Source organism: Pleuronectes platessa, chromosome 10 (assembly GCF_947347685.1).
Source record: "Pleuronectes platessa chromosome 10, fPlePla1.1, whole genome shotgun sequence".
NCBI lineage: Eukaryota > Metazoa > Chordata > Actinopteri > Pleuronectiformes > Pleuronectidae > Pleuronectes > Pleuronectes platessa.
The window spans coordinates 19959168-19981894 of record NC_070635.1 but is presented as its reverse complement, the minus strand read 5'-3'; the positions used below and the strand labels follow the sequence as shown (position 1 = coordinate 19981894).

The 22727-nt window shown below is 39.6% G+C and overlaps 2 protein-coding genes across 2 annotated transcripts in view; both read left to right on the top strand.

Moving 5' to 3' along the window:
* Nucleotides 1-22727, top strand: part of cdk14 (cyclin-dependent kinase 14) — a 155248-nt gene that overhangs the window by 4096 nt on the left and 128425 nt on the right. The window contains exon 2 of the mRNA XM_053432855.1: nucleotides 2556-2587. Coding sequence (XP_053288830.1) covers nucleotides 2556-2587 — 32 coding nt within the window. The remainder of the gene's footprint in view (nucleotides 1-2555; nucleotides 2588-22727) is intronic.
* LOC128449596 (uncharacterized) lies at nucleotides 5286-9500 on the top strand. Its single transcript, XM_053432854.1, has 3 exons — nucleotides 5286-5557; nucleotides 6289-6404; nucleotides 6555-9500. The coding sequence occupies exons 1-3, from the start codon at nucleotides 5488-5490 to the stop codon at nucleotides 8502-8504; spliced, it is 2136 nt and encodes a 711-aa protein (XP_053288829.1). The 5' UTR covers nucleotides 5286-5487; the 3' UTR covers nucleotides 8505-9500.

The window sequence follows — 22727 nt, the reverse complement described above, 5'->3', positions numbered from 1 at the left end:
ACAACTTCAAATAGCACCAAAGACCTGATTGCATTGAATATTGATCTGTATCTGGCATCCAGTTGTGTTGCTGTGTTGCATGTCTGTCAGCTCATATTGAATAATGTGCATTCCAATTTAATGGGATAGTGCATCAATGCTTTACTTTGTATAATATGTATGTATAGATACATGTAACATGTTTGTGATGTAATCACCACATCCTAACGGAGAGATTCAGTTCGACTTTTGTTGGAAAATGCTGATTTAACCGTTTCATGAGCAGCACCAGAGAGGGGATGAGAGAACAGAAGGAGAGAGCAGAGGTGAGGAGGAGTGTGACCGACACATGAGACACCAGCAGAGAGAGAGAGTTAGTGGGGAGGTGAAGAAGAGGAGAGCATCAGACAGACAGTGCAGAAAGAGTTGTCACAGTTCGAAGCAGCACAGTGTCTCACCTCTTCGATTTCTCTAACTCTGTGGTGTCAGGTGAAGATCTGAAGATGTCTGCACTGTGCTCAGCCCCAGATGTTTCAATCCTAACAATGGCTCTTGTATCACAACACAGTGATCAGGAGGTGGAAACAAAGGCTTTTCTGGGATTCTGTAAATATGAATGAATACTTTTCACTGTGATGTTGTGATGCTCTGCCAAGAAATAGCTCCAGCAGGAAACTGTATGTTGAATAAATGGTAAAAAAAGTTTGAACACATTATAACACATTTTGTTTTCTTCGGACAGAGCTAGGCTTGCTATTTCCCCCTGTAGTCTCTATGCTAAGCTAGGAAAACGAAAAAGGAATATTCCTGAAAATGAATTGAATTTTAACTTCATCTATAACTTTTGGTTACTGACAGCTTCCTTCTACTCTTTCATATATCAAATAATTCTGTCCCTACAGTGGAATTCTGGAACTGCATCATTTCTCAATAGTTGTCATATTAACATTCAATATTTCTAACATAGTGTTTTGGTTGTTTAATCAATGCCATCGCAAGCACAGGGAGAATATCGCAGCATGTTTAAATTATCCTAAACGTTTTTACCGTCCAAGGCAGAAATCAATTTAACAGTGGGAATCTTAGCTTTGTGCCTCCTACTGTGTAGGTAATACATTTCTGGTTATACAAATTGTATAACAGTTTCCAGTCATAATATCACTTTTGTAGGGATATCATACATTTTCGTGGCTTGTGGAGGATTCTTTCCTCTGTCTCTCCATCTGTTTGGCTGAAAGAACTATTGGGATGACATTTTATTGGAGATCCTGATTATAGAGTTTTGTCTGGAAAAAATCTTAATAACCAGATTTAATGGAATCGGTTATAAGGACATGGTTTTGGACGAGCTTTGGAAAAAGGCTTAAAATTGTCTCAGTTGGGCATCGAGTTTGAGGTCAATTTTATCCAACATGACCTCTTGCTCTGTTTGCTGAGTGCATTTGGCCATTAACACTCCACTGCTTTGTGAATATTGCAGAGAGGCACAATGTGAACACACAATTCATGAGGTGTAGCTGGTTTTCACAATTCATTGAATAAATAGTGATGAAAAGAAACTTTGATGAAGCTGTTTAATGATGGCATCAACCTAATGCCTTTCAGCCTCAATATGCTCAACCTTATGTTTGACCCTCACATGTCATTATCCAAATACAGGTCACATGTTAAAGTGTCACTCCATTTATTCTTTTTTATGTATTTTCAGGAACAATATATTTTCCCTACAGAATGTTGATAGTGGAATTCATGAGGGCTGCAGCTCATTTTTCATTCATCTCACATCTTATTGATGAGTTGTCATTTCTCAGAATTCAAATAAGGATTTTAAAGAGCGCAGAGTCATGCCATTCAATGTCCAAACCCCCAAAATATTCAATTTACTTCGACAAAGAAAAGCAGCAAAATATGAAACTAGTTGCTGATTTGTTTTTTCTGTGGTTAGGCATATTCAACGGAGCTGTTGGTGAAAAGAGCCGAGGCCGTTGGCGCTGGCTTACATTTCCTTTGGAGGATTAACTGACTGTAACACATCAGCTGTATCGATCATCAGCTGAATGATATAGGTCTAAAAGTGTAGATCTCTCTCTCTCTCTCTCTCTCTCTCTCTCTCTCTCTCTCTCTCTCTCTCTCTCTCTCTCTCTCTCTCTCTCTCTCTCTCTCTCTCTCTCTCTCTCTCTCTCTCTCTCTCTCTCTCTCTCTCTCTCTCTCTCTCTCTCTCTCTCTCTCTCTCTCTCTACAAAGATCCCTGTTTTTACTTCCACATTTAAGTTTACCGAGTTTCTGCTTGGGTAGAGGATGTCATATTTCTGCCCTGATGAAACTCCATGTTGATAGTTAAGTTGAGAAAGTTGTCATGTGGCCCAGTGAACTCCTCCTCAGCTCAAACCTCCCCAGCAGCCCGCGCCGCTTCAATGGGCACAGCATGGATTCCTTACGATTTTCGGCACGGGGAGGAGGTTGTGTGCCGTGTTGCCTCTCCACCACGAGACATTTTAGTTTGTTAATTCTTCAGAAGATGTCGTTGCAACCATTGTTTGATTATCTCTTTCTTCTCCTTCCCCCCCCCCCCACAGCATTCAAGAAAGAAGACAGCGGCTTTGATGAGGTAGGTCGAACGCAAGTGGATTTCTGCTGTGCTTGTGACATCACCGGCCCAGTTTCAGTGTTTTACACCACAATTATTCATCATGGTCTTGTTGGTCGGATGGTGTCAAAACATTCTGCGCCACAGTTGATTTCTTTGGATGTGGATGGTGCTGTAGCTCAGTGGCTCTGCTGTGTGATATATTCATGTGTGGAACCCGGTGGTTTCCCCTCTCATACCAGAGACGTCAGCATCCCAGTGCTGCTCAGCCCTGACAAATGAGACATCAGCTAATGCCTCAGCCACACTCCGCCTGTATGAGTGTACCCATGGGTCCAACCTCGTTACACATTGTACTCACTGTCCGAAAGTGATAATTGACTGTAAAGAAAAAGTCAAATGTTCTCCTCTTGCTCTCTTTCAGCAGCTACAGTGTTCTGCTGAGTGTGTCTCTATGTTCCAACTGTTCTACGCAGTGCAGTGTTATGCAGTGACATTGGTAAAAACAGCCCTGATCCCCTGACACATTGTGAGCGTGTAATTCAAATGAAAAGGATGATGAGGTGTGAAAGAGCCAAGTGGACATTTTATAAAAAACTGTTTAGCATTTAAATATCACAATTGTTCCCTGCGACAAATGCTATAGAGTTGCACCAACACCAGTTGGTTAAAATAGCTGAAAAACTGCTATTTCCATATGTATTTTACATCACTCCAATGTGGGACCTCAATTAAATGGGTTTTTCCAAATGTAGCTAGTGTTTGATGGCATGACATCACATGTGTTACATATTGGCCTTGATAAGTTCCCTGTTCACAACAACAGACATGATGCATTTGTTTGAAGCGTTGTTAGACAACTCCTGAATTTCTGTTCAGTCCCAAACTATGTCCACTGTTAAATTTATCATGTTTTCTTTGCCTCCCTGACGACAACAGCCTGTAGCCAGAGGCATTGGGTTTTCAGGTTGTCTGTCCGTCCATCCCATTCTTTAATGGCATTTGGGAATTTCTCACTTGAATTTAAGGATGAGCTGATTTGATTTTGGTGGTCAAAGGTCAAAGGTCAGGATCACTCTTCCCTAACAAAGCATATTTTTTGGCTTGTGAATGCGATATTTCCACAATTCCTTGAGGAAATCCTTTCACTTTCTGCATCACTCTAACTTGGATTGGGCTTTTAAATAGTTAGAGTTTGGAAGCCAAAGGTTAAGGTCACAGTGGCCTCGCACATCATGTTTATGTTTTCTTGAACGTGCTATCTTAAGATCAGCTTGAGGGAATGTCTTCAAATTTGTTAAAACCATTCATTTGGACTCAAAGATGAACTGATTAGAATTTGGTGGTCGAAGGTCAATAGGTCAAGGTCACAAATTGAACGCGACATATATAAGGAATGCCCAAACTGCAATGATTGGTAGTATTTCTACTGCTTTTAATGAAATTAGCTGCCTGCTGCTGGAAATGTGGCTGAACATTGGTGATAAATCTCTATATGTGTGACACGCCTCTCAGTTAAGGTAGTTGCAGCACTACCCTGATATTTAAATATTGATCAGCACTGCTTTAACGTCTCTCAAGCAGATGCTGGCCATAATTTTGCACCCGTAATGTTTCCCAGAATGTATTTTACCAGAATACCTGTGTCTTTTGATGGAGCTTCATAGTGGGACTCAATGCGGAATCCAGAAATGATTGAAGGTGCTTTTATGAGTCGGCAAGAAAATATAATCAACTGTTTATGGGGAAAATGATCAGGTTGAGTTTCATGGTTTTTCTCCAATCTTGTAAATCTGACACAAATCACATCAGAATCTGATTAGTGATGATGTCGATATGAAGCAACCAGAAATATTTAGCCCCTCAGTGTTAATGGCGTGAAAACATTTTTTTTTGTCCATCCTGTGCATTATGTGTATTGTCTCAGGAACACTGGGGGGGGGGGGGTTACTAGGCAGAGCATTGATTTCTCTCACATTCCCTCAGTCTGCTGGCGTCGTAGGTGGCTGGCTGATGAGGCAGACGATAGGTTTGAGGATCCTGGAATATTGGATATGTGTTGAAAGGGAAATCCTCCCTCGTAGCTCTTTTGACTCAAAGTAACAGTGTATTGTGTGAAATGAGGCGGCGGCATCCCTTCATGAATAAGTGATGAGACAGCAGCATGCTTTGTGTTGATGTTGCAGACATGTCTGTGCTGCGGTTGGTCGGTAGGTACTTACACTAACCCGTGCAGCTTTGATCCAAATCTCCGATCTTAATGTTGCCCGCAAAGCCATGATTGTTGTGGTCTTTTTTTCCAACCTACTCATTGAGCCAACAATTCACTTCACATCAAAAAATCGGAATCAGCGATTTATAACCAGCAGGGGGCGCTAGTAAGCACTATTGCCTCATACATTTACTTCTGTCAAAGACCTTCAGGTTTCCTGGAGACTCTGGAGACTCTTACGGAAGCGTATTGCATTCACTAAAAAAAAAAAAAAAAGCTCTGGGTAAAAAAAAAAAAAAGTTAGGAAAACAGGATTTTTCCTGTTTTTCGAACTTTTTTTTTTTTTCCTGTTTTTCCGAGATAAATTCCTGTTTTTCGAACTTTTTTTTTTTCTGTTTTTCCGAGATAAAATCCTGTTTTTCGAACTTTTTTTTTTTTTTCCTGTTTTTCCGAGATAAATTCCTGTTTTTCGAACTTTTTTTTTTTCTGTTTTTCCGAGATAAAATCCTGTTTTTCGAACTTTTTTTTTTCTGTTTTTCCGAGATAAAATCCTGTTTTTCGAACTTTTTTTTTTTCTGTTTTTCCGAGATAAAATCCTGTTTTTCGAACTTTTTTTTTTTCTGTTTTTCCGAGATAAAATCCTGTTTTTCGGAGTTAAATTTTCTCCGGAAAAGGCGTTCCCTTAATTCTTCCTGAAGCTCTCACACGCATGGATTATGGTTGCTGCTGCATCAGACCGACAGGGCTAAATGATTTCGAGTTCAACGGTGTCAATACAGGTAAGGAAAGTATTTGGTTACATGTAAGATGCCAAATTCTGTTACGTCTTTTGACCACATGTAACAAAAGAGAGCGAACGACTGTGACGGCAACCTGTCTCCCTTAAGGCACGATCCAGCTAGCTGTGTTCGAGCCCCTGATTATAAGCTATCTAGTATTTTGATGAAGTTACATTTTGCATGGACGTTTCGCATAGAGCCCTTGTTCAGCGTGCTTCATGCAGTGTTGGGGAGTAACGGAATACATGTACCGGGGTTATTCGGATGATATTCAGAATACAGTTACATTGTTGAAATCAATGGATAACATGATGGTAGCCTCCTTCTCTGTTTCACGAGTTTATACACTCTCTAAATAAATCTATGGAAATGCCGCAAATGCCGCTTGTAAATCCACCGGAGGCAAATCCCCCAGGATGCAGCTGAGAGCCCCGGCCGGCGGCGGCGTTAAGAAGCCTCACCGCTATCTGCCCGGTACCGAGGCACTGAGAGAGATCCGTCGCTACCAGAAATCTACGGAGCTGCTGATCCGCAAGCTGCCCTTCCAGCGCTGCCCTTGTATTAGTGCCATGACGTACAGCATCGCTTAAAACTCTCAGACTATCCTTCTGTATAAATAACAACTACAAAAGTTTAAAGATTACATTTTCATGTTATCATCTTAAATTTGTTCATATTTGTTGATGCAAAAAAAATGTTCATAGATTCTGCATTTTCCTACATTTGTACAGAACCAGCAATGGCTACATCCTCAAATACACCCCAACCACAAGATGAAGGTCTGAGGAAATTTCTTCAGAGTCGGGGTATTCCTGAGGAGAATATTCAGAAAATGCTGCAGGATCGTGTAAGTCTCAGAACAGGGAGAGGATAATTTCAGCACAGAAATAAACAATAACAATAGTTTATAGTTATACTTCAGGTGTATTTTTAAGCCAGTCTCTTACACTTAAGTTAACGATGTTTGTCTTGATATGTTGTTTTGTTTTAATTACAGATTGATACCTCAGTAGTTGAAGAAATTGATGATGACGCTTTGGCTGCCTACATTCCAGCATATGGTGATAGAATTGCTACAAGGCGGTTCTGTATGGAAAAAAAGACAACAGGTGGAGTTGATTCAAAAAGACTGTCCATGTTTGAAAAACTAAAAAGAAAAATGTACACAAAAAGCAACAAAGACAGGCATCAAGATTCTGAGGAAGAGCATTCTAACATGCATCTAAGAAATAACAGAAGGGCCTCAAAGATGACAAGAAAAATAGAGATAGGCTGGATAAATGATAAGAGACAGGTGAGAAAACGCAATGGTGGAGGAACCAGACTTCTTGATATTTCCAAGACAGCCACAAAGAAAGACATTCTGTCACATGCTAAGGGGCTATTTTTCCCAAATGAGAAATCGATACATGGAATGTGGGAAGAGTTTAGTCACGATATTGTCGACTTTCAGGAAGCAAACCTTGAAGACAGTATTAGTGTGAGAGAACTCTATGAGGCACAGAAATTTGGGGTGTTAAGATTTTACCTTTTCACAGAGCATCTGACCAATAGAGAAGACATCACAGAAATGGGAGAGGGAGCTGATAAACAGACCGACGCAGACAAACAACAAAAAAAGACAGCAGAGAATGTTGAGCAGCTGACACAGAAAACACCAGACAGTAAACAGCAATCACACACTGTGGAAGAAGATGGGCAAAGTACCAACAAAATGTCAGCGTTAGTCTCTACTGCATCTGAGATTATCGATCTTACATCTTTGTACAATACATCGGAAGTCATTTTTGGCACTATGCAAGGTGACGCATTTTTAGGTGTTTTCGATGATACAGTCCCATTTGAGCCTATCCTCCCAATAGAAGACGCACAAATAAACACTGACACATTCACCTCAACTCCTATTCATTCTGAAACAGTTCCTGCTGCCTCACGAAGTCCTTCTTTTGAACTTTTGCATGTGACTGTGAAACTTCACAGAGTAAATCTCTTAGAAGAACTGATTACTCAATTCAAGGATGAAGACATGATTAGCTACTCTGTGAAATACAGCTTCATTGATGAAGTTGGTGCAGATGTGGATGGTGTGTCCAGGGACGTATATGCTGCATTCTGGACAGAATTTTTAGACTGTGCAGCAGAGGGTGCAGATATGAGGGTTCCATCGCTGTCCCCAAAATGGCAAGAAGAAGAATGGAGATCTCTTGGTAGAATAATGGTCAAGGGATTGGAGGACCATGGATATTTCCCTTTTCGGCTCGCTCAAGCCTTTACAGCAGCAGTCACATTTGGTGAACATTCGGTCTCACCTGATTTACTGTTTGACTCCCTGATGTTGTATCTTAGTCAGTCTGAGCGTGATCTCTTGTCCACTGCTTTGCAAGAGGCTCTAGTTGGTGATGATGAAGATGAGTTCCTTGATCTTATGGATCGCATGGGAGTAAGAACAGTACCAACACAAGAAAACTTGAAGGCTGTGCTTCTTCAAGTGGCCCACAAGCAAATAATCCAGCAACCGAAATATGCACTAGATAACATTGCAGCAGTCGCAGGGCCAACTCTCAGGAAGTTTTTCCCCAGTGTGCTTGAAATCCATAAGATGTATGATGATCTTAGACCAACAACGCGAAAGGTGTTAAAGCTGATCACAGCCTCTCCAAATACAGCATCAGAGAACCAAAGTTTGCGGTTTTTACATCAGTACATTAGGGGATTGGATGAAATAGGCCTCCGGAAAATATTAAGATTTATGACTGGGTCTGATGTCATCTGCGTTAAGAAAATTGAAGTCATATTCACCTCGTTGGAAGGGCTGGCACGGCGGCCAATTGCACATACTTGTGGCCCAACTTTAGAGCTGCCGTCAACTTACAACAGCTATCCTGAGCTTCGCTCTGAAATAGAGTCTATACTGTCCAGTAACTCCTTCACAATGGACATTGCATAGGAGTGCCTCTATCACTCACTCACATGTACACACTTTTCCCTTTCTTGTTAAATTTTTGTACGGTTGTAGCCTTATTGGAGCCGACAGTCAAGATCCAAACAGTGTGATTGTGAGACAGAGTTAATGTGGGGAAGATGTGGTAATTAGTTCAGGAGCTGTATTATGAGCTCGGGGGGGGGGGCTTTTTCTATTTTATCGAAACAGTCATCACCTCACTTAAACTGTTTGTAACAAATGGTTTATGAACAGTATGTTCATGCACTTGAAGGACTATTACACCAAAAAACAAATGTGCACATAGTTTGCAAAATAGTTTACTGCTTTGCGTACTTTTTTCAGCTAAATATACAGCTCAGTACAGTTTTGTAGACAATGTGAAAGTGTTTAAGTGATACAAAAGACATCATCCTCTAAACCTTTCTGATGTTGTTAACAGGAAGTATTTTGTGCATTCTGTTGTGTTAAGGTGTCCAAGGTTTTACACTGAAGTAGAGTTGAAATATTTTGGATGTGTTGTTTTTGAAAAATGTTGATGTTTATAATGCCTGAACAGGCTGGGCTTTTCCATGTCACTAATTTCGAATTTCTTGAATTATTTTGAAAAGCTTTTCATTTATTTTATAGTGTTATTAATGACACTCTACAGAGCATCTGTTGAACCCTGTGATTCTATAAAGAAGCTAGACCTATAAACAAATTGAGCCTTTTACAAAAGTCATGTTTTGCACACATTTTGTTATTTAAATGACTAAGAAACATCTATTTCAAATTTACTTTGATTTACGTTGTCTGTTATCAGTTGGAGAAGAATCTTTTTGGAAATGGTTCTCACACAGTTGCAATTTTTTCTGAGAAATTATAATTGAATTGGAGCTTCTTGCTCATGTTAGCTTTTATTACTGGCTGTGTTTGTTTGTTAATCTCTTGAAATATACATTAAGGAGTACCTCAAAAGTGTCCTACTGTTTATAAATAAAAAGCATTGGTTTCTCTCTTGTTTTGTGATCAAATTAATTGTGCTTTTACTACAGATAAGTTTAACTATCCATTGCCACAAATGGTACTTGACTATTTATTGTAAGCATTTATTTGTTCTAAAACTGGTTGACCCTTTCTCACAGAGCAGAATTGCTGACTTTGGATAACAGCAATGGATACAACTTATATTATCCATCAAATCCCTTCACAAATAATCTTTTAAGGAGACATTTCCCTGTTACTTATTGTTGTGATCAGATGCTACTGCATGTTTTATACACTAAGTGGCAGCAGTTGTTAAATATGAGTTATTAAAGAAGCAGAAAAGATTAGAGTAAGAAAACACAAAGATGCACATATATGCTGCTTAGGGCATCTTGCAATAAAGCTACTTTGGGACTTTAACTAAGCCTCATCCTTCGAAACACGAACATAACAGCTAGAAATGTTTATGTGACCAAACATGGTTTAATTGAAAAAGGAAAAAAATCTAGGCACACTTTAATTAGTGTGGAAATTAGCCTTTATTTGTTGATGGTGTCATGGTAACCACACTGCCAATGAAAAAGATATTAGGATGACAGACCACATTTTATTAGGCTACATAGGCAAGATGGCCTGCTTTTATTCAAACGATAAAAGATAGTTGAATTATCAGCAACAAATAATAGATAATAATATATTTCAACACCTAAGATCCTCTACATCACCAAATGCTATGTCATTATTTGGTGGCAGTTGAAATATCTTGATGAGAAAGACACAAAGAGGAAGGAATTTCATAAATGCTTAAATAGTGTATAAACACTCAATCACATAGGGGAGAAATTAAACTAAATTAAATTATTCTCTGTATTACCAGGTTTGTCTGATGCCACACACCACTGGAGTTTTAAAGTTTCAGCCCATAGACACCCATCATCATAAGATATTATAACATGTTTGATTTATGGATGATTATGCAAGAATAACCACAGTGTGTCAGATGACATTCAGTCATGCTACATAGTTCCACAATGAGGACAAATTTGACATTTTTTGTAAAGCAGAAATGTGAGACGTTTATTTTCAGGACAGCCCCAGTGACCTTGTTGAGTATATAACTTTTCCATAATGATGAATGAAAAGAGATGATATGAAGCTCAGAGAGGAGTTAATTATTCATTACTTAGAGACAATACATCTGTTAATCATTTAAACTGAAATTTGCAGTCAACATTACATTTTCCACCCATAGAAAAAATGCAAACATAGCGTTATTTTGTTGAAGATGGGTGCTCACATTCAATCATCTGATCCAGTACAACAACTTGTGATTATTAAATATGGGCATATATGTAAGCCCGTAAAAACTTATAAAGCTCAATTGCTTCCTCTGGAGAGGTGGGTGGATGAAGATTTGTTTCTGCCATGACAAAGCAACAAACGTCAAATACAGTATTGTCACAGGGACACGGTCCTCTCTGTAGGCATTCCTCCCTGCATGCCTGTATCTTCTGTTGGGATACCTCTTTAAGGTACTCTCTAGCACCAAATAGTTGGGGTATGGTGTACATCATCACCGGACGTCCTCCTGGGGACACCGCATTTCTGGATGAGCGAATTCTGTGAGTGTTCCAGAGGTGAACAACATCCTGCAGTTCTCTCTAAATATAAGGGAAAAGAGTGGGGAAGTGAGAAAATTAGTAAACGTGGCAAACCATCTGCAGGCAAAATAAATGGTTATTGTCCACAATAGAGCAGGGGTTTTCACAACATTTTCATTGCATATACCCTGAAAAGGGTGCATGTTAATTGTAAATAGCCCAATCTATGTTATTGTTAATATTTTTGAAGTGTCTTTCTGTTATTTTATTGCGTAATATTTGCTCAATTTAAAGTCATACAATTTCATTGTATGACCTCCAAAGAGGCACAAGTTCTTACGGTATTGTAAGGTGTTGTACGGTGTTATTTAAGGAAGGCTCAAATAAACCACCAAAACATGAGTTAGAGTCTCGATCATCTTTCGGGGGATATGCTGCATTAATCCTCTTCGAAAATAATTAGTCTTCAAATGTGATTTTTGTCCCAAGCCCAACCACAACTGTCTGCAGTGGGGGAATTTTACTACATTTACTCAACGACTGTAACGTACTTAAGATACAATTTAGGTTCTTGTCTTGAGTATTTGCATTTAGGGTATTTTGTGCAACTTTATTCTTTTACTCCCCTACATCTCAGAGGCAAATACCGTCAACTGAATTTGACTGACAGCCTTTGTTAGAAATTTCAGATTCAAAACCATTTGATCACAAAACTATCTGAAAAGACCCCCCTCTGTCACCCACCAAGCAGAACAACAACACGGGCGCCCCAGTGGCCGCTGCGCTTCTAGTGGGGAGGGGCAGCGGGACCGTGGTGAGGACGAGACACAGATGATCCGGAACCGAGAGAGAACAGCGCGACGTGACACAAGATCACCCCTGTGGTCAGAGGACAACCTCTGTCTCCCAGGAAATGAGAAGCACGCCAAATTCCCGAACCCACAGGCATTATCGGCGACACATGTAAAGCAGTGTCACGTGCCCAAACACTGACATGTTCACTGACCTTCTGGAAAACTCGGTTACTTAAACAACAATCCTTCTAACTCAGCTGAACTCTATTCTTAAACCATCCCATTATCTCAGTGAACATTAACATTTACTACTAGTCCTTTATAATTTTCTGGGTATTTATTGGTATTAAATATTTTTTTAAGGACCTCCTTTGGTGCTTCATTTTTTAACACTGGAATCCACTTTTGTTGCTGGCAATATAGAAGAACCTCACTAACTTGCTTAACATATGACACCATGGACAAAATAATGAATTAAAAATGTTTGAATTATAGGCTACATTTCAAAAGCGAAAAAAAGTAGTTCTTACCTCTATTATTTCGAGACATGTGAATTGTATCAGACTTTTGTCGAGGAAGTCACCAGAGAAGTGGTCAGACTCTTTCAAATCCTGAAATACGTTCATCCAGAACTGTGCATGTTGCTTCCTCAAAAAACCCCACCACTGCTCAATCCGCTGGTTATGATTGCTTGAGCCGTACAAAAAGCATCTGTTCGAAAATTCGTCCATATGATCATGTCTCATGAATATTTGCATCTGCTCCACGAAGCAATTCTCTGTCCCAAGGTCTGATCTAATTCGAGTAGCAGTCCCATTTCTCGATGACACCTCATCAATAAAGTATCCAGCGATTACCTTTGGATCACTACTTGTAGAGTATGCATGTAGCCACACCAACATCCTTGAAAACCCGTCTATTGCACCATTGATGCAGATTCCATATGGTTTGAGTTTATCATATGAATCTATGTGCCATAAAAAGTTCGGACCGGGATTCTGATACAAACGTCGTCGAAGGCGTTTACGGCGTCTCAGTTCCACTCCGCGGGGATCCAGTATTTTCAGCAAATGCCTGATTGTCTCTTGAGTCACCACGTAGCCGGCCTGAATGCTTTTCAGATGCATCATCTTGTATCCGTGAAGCATTCCATATTCGCTCAACTGATCCTGTAGGAAAACTGCAACGTCCAGCAGATCGGAATAGTCTTTCCGTCTGAACAACCGCAGACTACTGAGGTGCCTGCGCAAAGTCGACAAACTAATACAAACACCATCTATATTACTTAAAGACACAAGTATTTCCCAGTGTCTCAAGCCCAAAACAAAATAAAACCTGATTAAAGTAAGCAGACGGGACATTGTTGCTTCCACCGAATCTCCAACAAGTGAGAGCGTCATTCAGAATCCCAGTAAAACTACCATGACATTTTTTTTTTTTCGAAAAACAGGAATTTATCTCGGAAAAACAGAAAAAAAAAAAGTTCGAAAAACAGGATTTTATCTCGGAAAAACAGAAAAAAAAAAGTTCGAAAAACAGGAATTTATCTCGGAAAAACAGGAAAAAAAAAAAAAAGTTCGAAAAACAGGATTTTATCTCGGAAAAACAGAAAAAAAAAAAGTTCGAAAAACAGGAATTTATCTCGGAAAAACAGGAAAAAAAAAAAAAAGTTCGAAAAACAGGAAAAATCCTGTTTTCCTAACTTTTTTTTTTTTTACCCAGAGCTTTTTTTTTTTTTTCAAGTGAATGCAATACGCTTCCGTAGACTCTGAACTGAATTGTGTGTTAAGTTTTTTTTTGTATCTAAGTGAGAGTCCTGTGAGGCCGGCGACCTCCCCAGTGTCTATTGAACCCCCGCCTTTCACCCAATGTCAGCTGGGAATTGGCTCCTGCCCCGTGACCCTCAGAGGATGAGCGGTACAGATAATGGATGGATGGATGTAATCAGACGTATTGGCAGCAATCAAGAGCTGGATTTTTCAAGGTGACTCAGAGATCAGTAAGCCTGCCAATCAGAAACAAAGGCAGATGGTATGTGTTTAAAATAGTTGAAGTGGTAAAGAAATAGGATGCTGCCATTATGTGTTTTCTCTGTTCTATTTTTGGACTGAAGATAACAATTACTTTCAGTATTGATTCATTTTCTGCTGATGTTCTCGCTTCATGGTTCGGGGCTGTAAGGCGGACGGAAATCGTAAAGAACTCCTTTCACAATCAGAGGATTTCTGTTGACTTCGATAAACATTCACAAGGGAGAAGCTGGAATGAAGGAAAGTTCTACTTCCTTGCCGCTTCACCAGATGATTTTCTAGATTTTGTTTGAGCAAATTTCATCGTCAAATAACCTTGACAGACATTAGTGTTGCTAGGCCGACACCCTGATATCGATATGTGAAAGTTAAATAACATTAATAGAGATAACTGCTTTTTGGTTATTAAAGAATTGTGAGAGATTGGGACATTTAATATTTGGAAATGAAATATTTCGGTTTAACTGAAGTCAAACATGTCTTTGGCAATACTGTGACGTTATACTCATATATTGACAGATAAACTGGGCTGACCAGTTAATTGTTAGGGCAGCAATTCTGTGCTGTATAAGCACCTCAGAGGAAACAACCTTTTCACCTTTATCTGCTTACAGGTCTATGAAACCTGACAGATGCAGCACGGCCTTGTTTCCGCTCCAGCTGATTTCTTGTGTCAGTTCTTCCCTGGGACTGGAGGAGAACGTGTTTGCTCTTACGCTGCAGCCTCAGCTGTAGTGTGAAGGTGTGGATGGGGCTATGCGGAATGCTGCATTATGACAGTTTCTCACTGACAGGACTTTGGGAAAGTCTATATTTTAGTTGACAAAGGGTCAGAAAAGAGCTCCGATATCACAAACGTCACATATATATCTGGCAATTGGGCATTTTGTCAAATTTCTTGTGCTTATTTATACAAGAAGCTAGTATCCCATGTTCTCGTTGAGGACGGGACTTTTGTGGTGAAACAACATGAAGCAGACCATTACTAGACGTCAGTGCCATGGGAATTATCCGGGCAATTGGCTATAAATGGGCCTTTCTGCTTTGGAAGAATGTAAAGAATCTGAGGGGGAAAAGACTCCTTCCTGTCCTGCAACATGATGCTTGTTGGAAAGTGGATGATGGTGTGCAGCTACAGTTTACAATCTACAATTTGGACATATAGGAGCCTGCTGGTGTGTGCGTACGCTTTCATACCTTCTGTGCGCCTGAGAGAAGCAGACCGACTCAGAGAACTGGTTTTCTACTGGTGCCTGGTGAGCTGATGATCATTTATCATGTTGAAGAGGAAACTATGTGAGGGGCACTGAGAGGCAGCAGCCCACCCTTAGGCATCAGGAGATATTTCTGACTTTTCTTATTGCTTCTCTTTTTTCAGGCTAATGGCATCACGACAAAAGAGGCGTATCTTTTTACTTTTCTTACCTATTTAGTGTTACACTTTTATTGCCTTTATTAACGACACAAATTTTAGATTTCAAGATTTTACATTTGTTAAACACTGTGTCTTTTTTTCTCTTGGTAGCCTAAATATTTGTATGAGTGCTACCAGAGCAAAGTCAAGAAATGTATTATGATGGAAAGCAGCACGCTCCCCAACTACACTGTCTCAGTGACGGGCAGAGTTGGCAAGTTATATGTTACTACTTCATCTACAGGAAAGTTGCACTTATGATAAAATATGTAGAACATACGGCTTTAAATAGGTTTTTTGAATCTATCCATTCATCCATCCAGTTTTACAAGCTCATATAATTCAGGTAATGTGCACAGTGAATCGTTTGAAAACGGGTTTGTGTAAACTTGCTTGGACAACGAACCCAATGATGGCAAAGACAAATGAGCTGTAATGTAATGTGACAATAAAACAATTAAATACAAAACACCTCACCCTGGATGTGCGGGTTACTGCAGCACCTCCTATGAACCTTTCCCTCAACACTAACAAGGAGTTTTCGCACATATCGTGTGCTAGTGTCAGTGCATTGGAGGGTAATGTAATGTAGTGGCATGTGAGGACGCCTGACTAGTCAGCAGCTACACAGCCCAAAGACGTTTGAACTGAAAACGATTTTTCTGCCACAAAATCTGACCAGGGAAGGAGGTTTGTAAATGGATGAAAACACCATGAGTTCTTCTCCTTGTCTCTTCCTGTGTTTTACTCTGTTTCTACTGAGACAGGCATTGGAACCTGACTGGCTTCATGTACATAGTGTGGTAAAAAATGACATGGGACATCAGGATTGTTACTTCAGTAAGGAAATTCCGATGGGCCATCTTTGAATCTTTGTTCTTTTCATTGTGTGCTCTCACTCTTTGTTGCTCTCCATGTTGTCTTTGTCTCACACACTATATTCATTAGCTATTCTCTGTCCAATTGAGGCCAATGATTTTTATGTTTGGTGTCAGAATCAACAATTAATGCAATGAGTGTGTTCCTTAATTAATGGAAGGCCTTGGGAATCCATTAAAAGCAAAATGCTGTCATTTTTTTTTTTTTTTATCTCTGCCTCCGTGTCATGAATCTTGCTGCGCTCATCAGTTTTTATCTCAGTATGGAATCATATTGTTCACTGGTTTTCAATGAAGGATTAAAGAATACCCCACCTCGTTAATTTTCATTGTTTTATTACTTTTGAATCACATTTGAAGACAGAAAATCACATTTATGTTTAACTGAGAAATCTGAGCAACAACTCATCCTTTCCCAGTGAATAGCTTCTCTAACATGCTTTGTTTTTAACTTGTCCCTTTAACCACATTTCTCTGTGACTATGTTGTTGGGGGCTATTGTCTTTGGCCAAATTCAGTTGTTGCTACATTACTGCCCATTATACCAAGGAACAGTCGTTGCTGTGGGAACCGTTGCTGCACTGTTGAGTTTGGGTTCTGGTACAATGTTTACATTGTACCAGAACCCAAACAGTAAATCAAGACAAGACAAGCTGAAGTATTATTTGACACTAGATCATTACAGATATTGTGTATTGGCTTATATTTCATTTTTTTGTTTATAAAACAAAAGTATACATTTGTGAAAAAGATTTGCTTCGAAAAAGTGTAACCATATATGTTCAGCTGTAAGATATTCTGCCAGTAAATGTATCGATCACAATTATTAAAACACCTTTATAACTTCAAGCAATAATTGACAATGTATTAAATATCAACATAAAAAATAATGTGTTGTGGAATTTGCAGCTCCTCTCAGTTTTATGGAGCTTTCAACTCATTATTTAGATGTTTGGAATCGGGTCCATACATACCGTGTTTTTTCCACTCTCTGCTCCCACATCATTTTAAAGCTGCAGCAGGGAGCTGTTTTGTAAAGTTTCAAACAACAGACAAAGTAAGGGTCTGAATCGAAACTGATTTAATTTAAAAATACTGCTAGCCTCTTGTTTTTTTTTATAAGCTATACCGTGTAACAGTCAGAGGTGTGTGTGTGTGTGGGGGGGGCAGAGTCTCTTCAAATTGATTTTGTCTGGTTGAAGTTCTATTACCAATTCTTATTTGGAGGGCTTTGAAATTTCCAACACAATCAGTATTGTGCTTAACATGCCCTGAAATGACAAAGTGAAGGCTGCTGATGAAAGCTCTCTCTGGTTATCATTATGCAAATCCATTGGCTTTTATATGCTTCATGGTCATGGATGTGAACCTGGACTTAAATTCCATACAGTGTGGAGCCCAGGAGCAGGAGAATCAGTGTGGAGGAGGAGGAGAAAAGGCATTAGGTCCTATCAGATGAATCAGCAGAGATGAAGGACCTCTGAAGAATGAGATGGGTCGGAGGCAGCTCCACCTGCGGAGTGGATAACATTGTGGTGTTGATTAGAGAGGAATCCCCTTCACCAGTGATGGAAGTGTTTGTGGCTCAGATCCTTGCAGTGGAATCTTACCTTTCCACATCAAACGTGTGGAATTCAAGTCCGTCCATTTGATCAGACCCACGGCTCATGTTAAATCACATCCTCCAAAGAAGACTCAATTATTTCCAATTTCCATTATGTAATGTATCACAAATCACTGTTTTTTTGTCCGGGTGACACTTTGTGTTCCTCCACATACCGTTGATTCAGATAGGACCTTTGCATTTAAGGCAACACAAACATGGAGAAGAGATAACATAGAATGGACGATATGGAAAAATCTTATTACGGTAAATCAGTCGGTATCGATTTACATCACGATAAAAAGCAACCATTTCTGTAATATATGCCACAGATGGTTAAAAAGATTAGGGGTAGCAGTCTTTGTGGGAACAGGCTTTCAACACAATTTGCAGCGCACGCTACTCTTCTTCTTCTCGGACTTTAAATAGCCAAAATATCTCCATACTACCTAATTCCTCAGACCCTTCTTTTTAACAATCTCCTTGTTTGGCTTGTCCGTTATTGGGTGTCTTCTTCTGTAAAGCTGTCGCTCGAGTTTTTGTTAACATATTTTTTTGTTATTTTCTCTTTTCTCTTGCTCCCAATCTTGACGCACTGGTATGCATGGCTGACGTAGCACAAACATTAGCTTGTGTGCTGCTGCTGGTTGAACCCTTATGGGTTTAAAATACATTTTGCCGTCCACGGGGTCCATGTGTATCCTAGCGGACATAGGTGAATGATGACATTTATATCACAAGGACCAGACCTTTAATGTCCACTACTGAAAGAAGATAGCCCAATCGGGAATCATCTGATGGGATTACATTGTGTTCATACATAAACACCACAAGCAATAGCCCAGTTTGCATCTGCTCAAGGACACGCAGCCTCTGCACACTCGAGCTGAGGATATAATACATATCCAATCACTACTGTCAGATGCTTGTTATCACATCTTAGCCTTAACATTTCCAGCTTCTGGCACGTCAGTGTGCTAACTAGCAGAGGATTAGAACGAGCTGCAGGTCACAGTCTACACTCTACAGCCAGGAATTCACAGATATCCTTATGCAGTGCTTCCAATGTAAGCCTGCGGTCAGTCACTTCAATTCAAAAAGTCTCTGGTAATAATAAAGTGAGTCAGAATGTGATAGACTTGAGATAAACTGTTCAAAGATAGGTATAAATATTGGTTTTTCAAGCTTTTAATGTTTAGAAAGTAAGTATTTCTAATGTCTTTTTCTTTACACTTAACTCCCAGACTCCACAACTTTGTTATTACACTGTTGCCTCAGCTGCATGGTTGATTCGGTGCCAGTCTCTATAGAATTCAGCTGATGCCTGGCTCTCTTCCATCAGGCCTATGGAGAGACAATCAGAGTGTGATTGATCGCAGCAGTCTCACTGTATAGGAGAATTTGTCAAACAGCAAGCCTGGGAGCTCAGAGCTGTCAGCAGCAACCTTTGACTCCTGCGCCTGCTTGGAGATAGTGGTCCCCTGAATATCTAGCACGGTATCGAATGTCTAATGGAGTTTAGGACTCAGTGCATGGTGGTTGAACACTCAGCAGTTTTAATTCAATTCAATTTGATCTTATTTGTGGCGTGCTGTGCAAAATCCTGATAGCACTCTACATTGTCAGGTAGGGGATAATATAGGGAGAGAAGAAAAACTACAGATGAGAAAAAACAAACAAAGGCCCAAGGCAATATAACTATAGGGGTGGTTCAGGGCTCACCTTATAGCCACTTGCTATAAGCAGGTAAGCTTTGTGGAATGTTTTTAATCTAACCTAAAATGTGGAGATGATGTCTGCCTCCCAAACTCAAACTGGGAGCAGGTTCCACAGGAGAGGAGGCAGATAGCTAAAGGATCTACCTTCCATTCTACTCTTTCACACTCTAACCACCAACCCTGCATTTTGAAAGCACAACTAATACTTTGGTACTTAATTAATAGGATCATTCCCTGTTCTAAAGTGCGTCCTCTGTGATGTCATCACAAGAAATGTATTATCGATAACTTTAGTTAACGAATCAATTTTAATTTAATAGATTCATGCTTCAGTAATTTCCAAGTAAAAATGTCAACATTTCCCTGACTGAGCTTCCCGAACTTTTTATTGTCCCATGTGACAATAAACTCAAGTTTTGTTATTTCAGAATTTTGGACCGACAAAATCACCAAATAGATTTTTTTTTTTTTTTTACAATTTCATCAAGTAGATTAACTGATAATTGGAAACAAGATATAGATATAAGACATTCTTATCAATATTGTCCTTTTTTTAAATCTGCCTAAGCCTGATCCTAAGCATACTGTCACAATTTGATTTCAATCATTTAACGACTCATTTAAAATCTCAGTGCTTATAAATGGACCTTTACTTGTTTATTTTTCTGTCCAACTACCTCTCCAAGGTTAGGAATGAACATTTACAGTCTCATAAAAGATGATTTACAAGCAGAATAAACCCTTTTCTATTAAAATTATCACAAGAAAATATTAATGGGAGATTTTTAGCCATCCTTATTATTAACCTTGAAGATGCCCTTTTATAACTTTTAATTTTATGAGTTTGTTAATTCAACATATTTCCCATTTTACTTTATCTGAGACACTTAGTGACTGAAGTACCTGAGTTACTGGAGATCGGTCTAACTGAGCTTGGTGTTTTATAAACTTACATTTTTACCAAATCAGATTAGTAGTTGTATAGAAACGTGACATCAGTGTTTATCAGTCTAAGGGCAGTCAACTGATGCCACTGCTGGCCTGGAATCTGTGTATTTTAGGCTTTGCGTGAAAATAAATCCAAGATTCTCCCTGTTCCCTGTTGTTTGACCTCTGAGCTCTTCCCTCATTTTCTCTAATTGTCTCTGAACTGCAGGAAGATATTGATAGATTCCTCTCTGCTGGTTGTGGTGTGGTATGGTGTGTGTCTGTTTGTGTGTGTGTGTGTGTGTGTGTGTGTGTGTGCGCATACCACATGATGCTACTGCCAAAGAAACGGCACTCCACACTCCCCTCTGTGGCTGAGCACACCAGGATGGGGAGGATTACAAATGTATTTTTGTATGGCTTGAGTGTGTATTTCCATGTGTGTGCTTGTGTGTATATTTATGTTTACTTGGGTGTTGAGTGGTTTTCACAGCTTGAGGAGCTTTCTATGAAGCATTACGACCTGTTGTCAGCCCTAAGGTTAGGACTGCAATTAGGTTTAGGTTTGAGTAAAGACCAGGATGTAGAAGACCACAAGCTGAAGCTTACTAATGACTGCAAGATGCTGTAAAAGCAAAAGGCCCAGATTCCACTGATCGTTTCAAAAGGTCCCAGATTCTCTCTTTTTATTAAATTAGATCAACACTGATGTGGTTACACTTTTTCTGATCCATGTAAATAGTAAAAAAAAATGTATACAATCAAATGTTTGTATAATGCATTTAATGCATTCAGGTTTACAACGTGGACTAATGAAAAATACAGCCATCAACAGACAGTGTGACACATGGACCAATCATTATCCTGGTAAACATTTGCTGAAGCCACATGTTTAAAAGTCAACATGGCTAATGCATTAACAAACCACTGTCTGGTTAGACACTAGAATTCACATTCATTTAGAGTTTTGTTGCATTTCCAGTAAAATTTCCAATTTCAACTCTCCTTGTAGCTCAGTTATGTTCTCCACCAACAGCTCTTATTTCTTTTTGACTGTGGGAAAACGTATATGTTTGACCGGTCTTAAATCACATCGCACTTACAGGCTACTCTACGTGGTCACCTTTTGATAACTTGTGTTAAATCTTCTCACTTGCATTCACTGAGCCTTCCATGAAGCAGTTTAGAGCACTCCTGGGGAAGGACATCTCTCTCTTTGAAAACTTCTACACTAACTCAGAGTGATTGCTGCTTGTTTGTCCGACCAGACGTTCTTTCCTTTGATCTCACTTGAATGGCCCTAGTAAATGATCTAGTCTAAATCTAAGCTCCAAAGAATCCATCACTGAGCTGGCATCACTTCTCCTCAAAGCCCACAGCTAAGGTCAGGAACATAGTATCAGGGGATTAGGACCGTAGAAATGAACAAATTATAATACTCAATGGAGGTTAAAAATACACATTTGATATTGTGCTGTCCCATTCCATGGGTTCAATTTTAGCATATAGCCTTTTAGCTTCAGTGAACTCATTAACTTTTAGCGCATGTGTCTGCCTCCATATGACTCCCACTGTGGCAGCTAATCCTGAGTGACTGACTGTCACAGTTGAAGTTGCCACTGGCCATGTTTATTTGCCTCTGTCAGTCCGATTTTGTGACAGCTGCCGGCTAATCTGCACATGTTTCCCGGGTGAGAAATTCTCCCAAACTGAGGTTCATGGCTGAGTTGAAAGTGAATCGAATGAGGGAAAGCCCTCCATGTACTCGCTCACTAAGCTCCCACCTCCTTCTGGAGGAGTCCACGTTGAGGAGCAATTTCATTTCATTCAGTTTAACTTTCCCTCCCACAGAATATGAGGATTAGCACTATCAGTGTGAATTAGCAAGACGCCTCCTACCAACGCTCACATCGGCCTCGGGGTCCTGAGGAGCTAATTCGGAGAGATTTGGAATTCAGTTCCGATCCGGCATTATGGTCAGCAGGAGTGTTAGCACTTGCAGTAGTAAGGATAAAGCGGGGACTAATCAAAACACAACATAGAACAACATGGGACGCCTTCCAAAAATATCACATCACATAATTTTAACCCACAATTTGATCTGAACTGTGATCTCTCTCTCCGAATTTGAAATGTGCAGTCAAGAATATGCAGACTACCCAGTTGAAGGGTTTATCTGTTGTCACTATTTAAGTCACAACTTAATTTTTATGTATGTATGTATGCAGTTGTAACTGGCAGTCTATAAATAATGCAACCACATAAAGAAGAGTGATCAGTAAAGAAACTGTAGTA

Excerpts from the sequence above, each read along its gene's own strand:
- LOC128449596 (XM_053432854.1), top strand. The coding sequence starts at position 5,488 with ATGGATTATGGTTGCTGCTGCATCAGACCGACAGGGCTAAATGATTTC. Across the intron at positions 5,558-6,288 it reads GTTCAACGGTGTCAATACAG|AACCAGCAATGGCTACATCC; the intron begins GTAAGGAAAGTA and ends ACATTTGTACAG. Across the intron at positions 6,405-6,554 it reads AGAAAATGCTGCAGGATCGT|ATTGATACCTCAGTAGTTGA; the intron begins GTAAGTCTCAGA and ends TTTTAATTACAG.